The sequence below is a fragment of the Bubalus bubalis genome, chromosome 3 (genome assembly GCF_019923935.1).
Source record: "Bubalus bubalis isolate 160015118507 breed Murrah chromosome 3, NDDB_SH_1, whole genome shotgun sequence".
NCBI lineage: Eukaryota > Metazoa > Chordata > Mammalia > Artiodactyla > Bovidae > Bubalus > Bubalus bubalis.
In genome coordinates, this window is record NC_059159.1 from 20,305,687 (window position 1) to 20,313,514 (window position 7,828).

At 50.9% G+C, this 7,828-nt stretch overlaps 1 protein-coding gene across 4 annotated transcripts in view; it reads left to right on the forward strand.

Moving 5' to 3' along the window:
* The window catches only part of EZH1 (enhancer of zeste 1 polycomb repressive complex 2 subunit), a 31,615-nt gene extending 23,891 nt beyond the window's left edge, over nucleotides 1-7,724 (forward strand). For all 4 annotated transcript variants that reach the window (XM_025280110.3, XM_006055724.4, XM_025280111.3 and 1 more), the window contains 8 exons: nucleotides 812-852; nucleotides 1,410-1,535; nucleotides 2,763-2,941; nucleotides 3,444-3,539; nucleotides 3,951-4,032; nucleotides 4,484-4,564; nucleotides 4,982-5,066; nucleotides 5,343-7,724. In XM_025280110.3, the coding sequence (XP_025135895.1) occupies nucleotides 812-852; nucleotides 1,410-1,535; nucleotides 2,763-2,941; nucleotides 3,444-3,539; nucleotides 3,951-4,032; nucleotides 4,484-4,564; nucleotides 4,982-5,066; nucleotides 5,343-5,403 (751 nt within the window). In that variant the 3' untranslated portion in view covers nucleotides 5,404-7,724. The remainder of the gene's footprint in view (nucleotides 1-811; nucleotides 853-1,409; nucleotides 1,536-2,762; nucleotides 2,942-3,443; nucleotides 3,540-3,950; nucleotides 4,033-4,483; nucleotides 4,565-4,981; nucleotides 5,067-5,342) is intronic.
* The last annotated feature ends 104 nt before the right edge of the window (nucleotides 7,725-7,828 follow it).

Sequence of the window (7,828 nt, forward strand, 5' to 3'; positions counted from 1 at the left end):
ACCCAGTGGAGGGCCAGTCTCCTTAGTGGTCCCTGCGAGTCTGTGCCTTGAATCAGCCCTTCCCTTGTCCCGCAGTGCTGTGGACCATGAAATAATTGATTTTTAAGCTCCTGGCCAGCAGGATGTGAACTGGCCTCATGGCTCCACCCTGAGGCCGTTTCTTCTCACTGGGTTGTTATTACCACTGTGCTCACTTCTCAACTCTGACCAGTTTTGTTGTTTTGTTTTTGGCACTTGTATCTCTAAGTTGCATAATAACACTGTCTTCTAGCTAACCTTTGCTTAGGGTTGGAAGGTTGTTTTTTTTTGCATCCAACACTCCATCTGGCTTTATTCCCTAAAAAACTGACAGTGGTTCCAGATATAGAAAGAAATCCCTGTGGCATCTCCCTTTCAATTCCTTCACTCAGAGCAGATTTCTGAAAAGTCTTCCCACCTCCCCATCCTGAAACACCCCCACATCTCCACCTCCTCAAAGAGAGGGAGGGCAGGGGAGAGGAGAAACGAAGAAACAGTAGCATTTTAATAGATGTAGAGGGTTTGGTTTGGTCTTGCATCTGTTTTTGTTTTTTTTTATGTATGTTTATTTATGGGTGGGATGTGTTGCTTTTGTTTAAATCTTGAGCCAGAGGCCAGCTGCAGGTAAAGTGGGCTCCAGCTTCTGTGCACCGGCATCCAGGCCTGTTGTGAAGGGATTTGGGGAGGATCCCAGTGATCAGATCGCAGTCCCCCAAAGGAGGTCATGCTATCATTTACCCAAATCTGCAGAGTTCCCCAGGGCCATAACCCTGAGCTGTACCGTCTCTTGCAGGTTGTGGGCTGCACACTGCCGGAAAATTCAGCTGAAGAAAGGTAAGTTCCACTGGGGCGCTGCGCTCAGGTTGCAGCCTGTGGCCGCCCCTCCCCTGCCCCACCTGTGGCTGCACTTATTGACCCTGCATGGCTTCCGCACGTTGCAGGTCCCCCCTGCAACAGCTGGTGACAGCTCAGCTCCTCACTGCAGCTGAGAAGACCTCTCAGGAGATACAGTCACAGGCCTGTGGTCTCTGACTTTCATCGTGAGCCATATACAGGCTTCTAGGCTTCATTTAGTGTTTTGGGGCGGTATTTGTTTTATTTTTTTTGGCCAAGTGGCATGTGGGATCCTAGTTCCTCGACCAGGGATTGAACTCAGGCCCCCTGCCATGGAAGCAGTCTTAACCCCTGGACCAGCAGGGAAGTCCCCTCATTTAGTGTTTAAAATAACTGCCCTGTAATCACACCATTTCCACACTCTCCCTACAAAGCAGATCACTCCATTGTAGCTGATGGACCACCACCCCTGTGATTGCTTCTCACATCAGGTGCTAAATGCATGTCCAGGTTGGTCAGAACCAGTGGCCACAGTAGTGTGTTCTTTTCTCTCTTAGATAACTCCTCCACCCAGGTGTACAACTACCAGCCCTGCGATCACCCGGACCGCCCCTGTGACAGCACGTGCCCCTGCATCATGACTCAGAATTTCTGTGAGAAGTTCTGCCAGTGCAACCCCGACTGTAAGAGTTCTCTGTTGGCCATAGTTGTCAACCTAAGCAGCCCAGGTTTCCCTTTCCTCGCACCCTTCTCTGCGTACAGGCTTTCCGATACCCTCTTTGCGGCACTTAAAGCATTCTACAGAGGAAACAAGATCTTTAAGATCAGGGGAAGTCATTTTTTTAAAAATCCTGAGGTTATGATTCTAAAAGCCACAGTTACACTGAAATAAGCTGCTTCTCCAGCTTCACCTTCTAGGGCAGCATTAAGAAATGTGAGAATCTTTTACCTTAAGGTGTAAATACAGCCTCCCTTTCCAGGATGTTGTTTTACAACGTATACAGGTTACAGCTCTGTGTGTGTCTGTTTTAGTCTCCTATCTGGAGTTTTAGCCTCAGGTCGATCTGGATGTCAGCAGAGGGTGGGACAGAGACTCAAGCGTGCTTTTCTCTCGCTTCTTATCCTTGCCTGCCCGCCCCCACTGAGGCTGAGCAGTTGGGTGGCAGCCTCCAGAGCTTGCAGACCTGGGTGCCCAGGCAGTTGTGCTGGAAGTACCTTGTAACACAAGATAGCAATCTTAACCACAATAGAGGGGTGGGTGATTGTGCTGGGAGGGCAGTGGGTGGAGGACGATAGCATAGAACGGATGCATTATGTTCTCAAAATGATTCTTGTTTTGATGGTGAGGATTTACCAGTGAAAAGCGCTGATTTCTTCTTCTCTGGAGCACTGTTCACCTCCCTTCCAAATTCTCCCAACAAAGTGGAGGTGGTAAGGGGAGAGCATTGTTAGGGATTCTCTAGAAAACACTTCTCCAGAATCAAACCTGCTTTTCTGACTCAGACGTGAATGCTGGGAGGTGCTCCATTTTCTTTGAAAAACACTTGAGTCTGTGATTATTGGGACTACCCAGATAAAGAATTCGCCTGCCAGTGCAGGACATGCAGGTTCAATCCCTGGGTTGGGAAGATACCCTGGAAATGGAGATGGTAACCCACTCCAGTATTCTTGCTTGGGAAATCCCATCGACAGAGGAGCCTGGCAGGCCACAGTCCATGGGGTCGCAAAGAGTTGGACATGACTGAGCCACTAAACAATAACAACATGTGATTATTGGGGAGGCAGTTTCTCTGCTATTTGCCAAATGTCGTTGAACCCATAACACTGACTTCCCCGCTGTCTCTTGAGTCAAACCGGAGCCCCAGCATCAGCCTGCTTCTCTCCCTGACGTTCCCTGTCATCACGCGCAGGTCAGAATCGCTTTCCCGGCTGTCGCTGTAAGACCCAGTGCAATACCAAGCAGTGCCCGTGCTACCTGGCGGTACGGGAGTGCGACCCTGACCTGTGCCTCACCTGTGGGGCCTCGGAGCACTGGGACTGCAAGGTGGTTTCCTGTAAGAACTGCAGCATTCAACGTGGCCTCAAAAAGGTGAGGGCTTTTTCCCAGGACTCCAGGCCAGGTCGGGTGGGAAGGACTGAAGATCTGAGCAGCCTCTGTCTACTGGTTCCTTAGGCGGTTTGTACACCAGTGTTGGTGATTCCTGACAGACACACATTTCCTGAGTTCATCAAGCCTTTGGTCCCCTTGAGGGGTTAGAGAAGTAATCCCCTGACTTGGCCAGACTGAGAGGAGCAGAGAAGAGGCCATGTCATTGACAGTGTCTGTTTTCTGTGGACACGTGCAGTGAGTTCCACAGGGTCAGGTGTAGGAGATTCCCCAGGCTAGAGGAAGAGGTGTCATGTCTCTTTTCATCACCTCCCACCAGAACACAATGGCTTAGACTTTTTTCTGTTTTCAGATCCTCTTACAGTTGCTAGTTCTTTCCACCCTGCTCCCCACAGCCCACGTGCACGTCCAGCACACATTCCTCCCCCCATCTCCCCAGCTCACACACGCCCTGTAATCTGAGGTTTGACTCCCTGTTCCCCAGCACCTGCTGCTGGCCCCCTCAGATGTGGCCGGATGGGGCACCTTCATTAAGGAGTCTGTGCAGAAGAATGAATTCATTTCTGAATACTGTGGTGAGGTAAGTGCTATCGGTTTGGCCCGCATTCTTATATGGAGAGATACTGATGAGAAACTCTGATTTTCTGTGGGCCAGACTTCTGTGAACTAATCTCTAAATAACTCAGCCAAGTTCTCATGTGGCCTCTCGGGGGATCCCACAGAACTGTTTGCAGTCCTGAAACAAACCACTCTTTCTTCGACTTTCTGGCAACTCAGGCTACACAAGGGGGCCAGGCAGGCGGGGGACTCTGGTCTGTCTCAGTGTTGGTTAGCCTGTGCAGGGATTGGGATGAAACTAGCTGAACTCCCCCTCTGACTACTGTTCTTGTCGTCCTCCATAAGCCCCCTCCTGGCCCTTTCTAGAGGCAGAGTGCCATGCCCTGAGCAGGCAGCTACATCCCCACTATCTGTTGCTTGTCTGTCTCTACAGCTCATCTCTCAGGATGAGGCCGATCGACGAGGGAAGGTCTATGACAAGTACATGTCCAGCTTCCTCTTCAACCTCAATAATGGTAGGGAGTCTCTCTTTCATCCCCATGTGGTCTCAGGCAGGTGTTCCTACCAGACTCCCCTGGTCATCGTTCAGGTTCAGGCCAGCCCTGAGTCTTCCAGCCGATGCTTAGAGCACAGTGGTAAGACTGAACTCAGAGACTCCAGGAGCCACAGTTTGCTTGCTCTGGGAGAACCTCCATTTCCGGGTTGTGTTTGTTTCAGAGCCCTGAGCACTTATACGTCAGAAATCTCCCTTCCCAGTAGGTGGGAGGGGAAGTCTGTGATTCCCGAAAGAGGAAGGGAACCCACGGGGAGTGCTTCCACGAGGGGCTGTTTCTAGCTCCAGTTAGTGTGCTGGGACTCAGAGTTTCCCCTGCATTGTATTGTTCCAGTTTAGTTGATTTCAGATTTGGGCTCAGGAAGCTGTAGAGTTGCCTGGTAAGCTCATAGTCCCCCTGGTTTCCTTTATAGATTTTGTAGTGGATGCTACCCGGAAAGGAAACAAAATTCGATTTGCAAACCATTCGGTGAACCCCAACTGTTATGCCAAAGGTGAGTTCCCAGTAACTTGGGAGGTGGGGTAGATGATGGATGCTTAATTTACTATGATTTCTATCCATTAGTTCAGTTTTTTTTAATAACTGAATTATTTCTTTGTCCAAAGATAAGCATGATTAATGTCTAATATCATTTTGAGCCTTTCTGTCTTGGTTTTTTAATCTGCTTTTCTGACTGAATACATTGTAAACCTTTTTTCCTAACGTGACTCTTTTGAAGATAATTCTTTCCCTGTGTCACTAGCCAAAATAACAGATCTAAAAGCATAGAGACATCTACCTTCATTGATGACTTTCTGATTCCTCTTCATGTGTGTTTTCACTGGGAATTTGGAGAAAATTGGCCCAGACTCACTGCTGATCATTGACTTGAAGTGACTGGGAATCTAGCCCTGGGTTTATCCTATTTCAGTGGTCATGGTGAATGGGGATCATCGAATTGGGATCTTTGCCAAGAGGGCAATTCAAGCTGGCGAAGAGCTCTTCTTTGATTACAGGTGAGGCAGCCAGGAATAGTCCTACGGAGGTGGCCCAAAGGGCAGAGGGCGTGGCTGTTGAAATTTATCTGGGGGGCTGAGGGTGAGCGATATGGATGAAGGAGGAGATTTCATGGTGACCAAGGCTTTTTCTCTGTGGTGCTCTCTGGTGCCTTGCCTCTGAAGCAGGAGCCTTGTATGAGGGAGTGGGAGGGGAAGTGAAATGGGAGGGGACTTCATCTTTTCAATCACAAAGGCCTTGGTAGTGACCTGGTTCCTCCTCCTGCCCTGGGACAGGTACAGCCAAGCTGATGCCCTCAAGTACGTGGGGATCGAGCGGGAGACGGATGTCCTTTAGGCCTCGTGGGCCCCTCGCCAGCGCTGTGGTCGCGGCACTGTCCTGCTTTCGTGCACACACCGCTGCTGCTCGAGTTTCCTGCACTATGTGTCTCCTACACCGAGAAACCCCCACCCGCTCCCTCTGTAGTGAGGCCTCACCTGTGTCCAGCGGGGACAGAACTGTCTCAGCGAGAGGGGAGACAGAGGCGGCTAGGGCTTGGGCCCCCAGGAGAGAGAGTTGCACCAGTGGGAGACTGCGTCTCAGGCCTTGGAGGAAGAGAGTACAGGCTGGGGGCGGGTGATGTTTGCTTGAGTTCTTAATGGCTCCCCAGGCTGTGGGCCTCAGGAGTCACCTTGGATGGTTCCTAACAAGCATTAGCCTAACTTTCCAAATCAAGGATCCTTCCTGTAGTGGAACACCAGCAGATCTCTCTGTGGTCCTGAGACCAGGAGAGGACAGGTTCAGTGAAATTTGGTACCTGGAGCTTATGAGTGGTCAGGGTTAAAGATGAGCCTGGCGGGCAGAGCAGACTGAATTCAGAGGGGAGATGGGGCACCTGACTACTACCTCTTTCCCCATGACATGCTTCAAACTGAAAGAGTGTGGGTTCTAAGAAAAGCTCTTCAAGGCTGGGAGAAAGAAAGCTGAGTGCCATCCATCCTTCTGCAGACAGTGAGAACCAGCCTGATGATAATAGTAAACTGCTAAGCTTGGGGCCCAGCAGGCTTTGGGGCACCCTCTGTGTGTACTCTGGAGACGAATGGGTATGTTTTGATTCCCGGGAGCAGATACCAGTGCCCTGTCAACCCCTTCCGAAGTTCTGATTTGGCAACGACAGGTGGGCATTTCACTGCTGCTCAAGAACTGGAGGGGTGGTGCAGCCTGGGTATGACGCTCTTGTTCCCTGCAAGCTGTTTTCAGGCCTTTCGTTTCCCTGAGAGGCTGGGAATATGGGGCCGCTCTTGCTCCCGTCTTCTGGGTAGTGGGGTGCAGGCCTGGACTAGAGAAGTGGAAGGTTGTTGGTGGATCACTTTCCTGCCTGGAATCCCTGCTGTTGGAAAGGATGAGTTGACACTCTGTGTTTGGAGGTGGGCGAGGAGCTCCCAGGTTCCATGTGTTTAGGATGGCACCACACAGGCAGACTGGCAGAGGGTATTTAAATGTCGAGAAGAAGCAGGCCGGCCACCTGTGCCAGTTCATAGTGACATTCTCTCTGGGATTCATGGAAGCACTTTATTTCCTTTAGAAGGTCTGGAGATTGAGGTGGAGTTTGAGCTAAGGTCTCGGGGGTCCCTGCCGGAATCTCTTTCCTGAGGGAGCGGGGAGGAGGTGGTGGAAGATTCTTCTCCAGTTCTATCTCATGTCCTGGTGGAGGCAGAAGGAACTGCCTTGAAACAGCAGAATTGAATGAGAATGGCACCAGCCCTAAGAACCGCCCCTGTGTCTATGGCTGGTGCTGAGCTGCAGGGAATAAGGAGCTTTGTGCTAGAGAAAGAGAAATGGGCAGGTATAGACTAGCCTAGGGTGTATTAGATAAGGGAGCTGGCTTCTCCCTTCTCTGTGGGGAGTCAGAGCCTCTCTTCCCTGGTCTGTGCTGACCACCCCCTTCCTCTAACCCCATTGGCTGTCCCTGTGAAGCAAGGAGTAGGGTTCCCTCTGGCCAAACTGTCATCTAGGGATTTCCGTGGGACATGCGCATGCACACGCATACACACACACACACACTCACTCACATACCCTCACTCACCACACTAGTGGGCACACAGGCACTTAGCACTGAGCACACGCCCAGCTGGTTCCTGACAGAAGCCTCTTCACAGCCGACGGGGCCAGACCCTGCCATGCTTCTGAAATCTACATCTGCTGTGGTTTGTATGCATTGTGTATAGGGGACACCCTCTAGCTGGACTGTGGGCTCCAAATTACTCATAGAGAAAAACCAGAGACAGAGGAAGGAGGGTTAGGACTGTCTGAAATGCAGTCTGGGGCTTGCTATGAGGAGTAGATGGGGAAAAATTGACATCCAGCCTTTGAAAGGCTAGACTGACCCTATCCTTCCCTCAGCGTGCAGAATCACTGTGGTTGACCCCCTCTTTCCCCTGTGTCAGACCACTACCTACTGCTGTTGCTCCAGCATTCCCATCCTCTCCCCTGATCTCCCCCACCTTTAAATGACGGGTCTTAACCCCTCCCCCCCCAGACAAGTAATGATGGATGGAGTGAGGTGGTGGGGATGGTGGGGGAGGCTGGTATATGTGCGGCTCTGTTGCCAGTGAATTTCACGCACTTTAAAGTCCTGTGGCTTGTGACCTCTTATCTGAATAAAGTGGTAGAATTCATTTTGGCAAGTTGTGTGCTGTGTGCTTTGGGGTCCAGGGATGAACCCTGGAAGGATCCGGGGAAGCTTGAGTATTCTGATCTCCACTTGTCCACGGAGACCAGG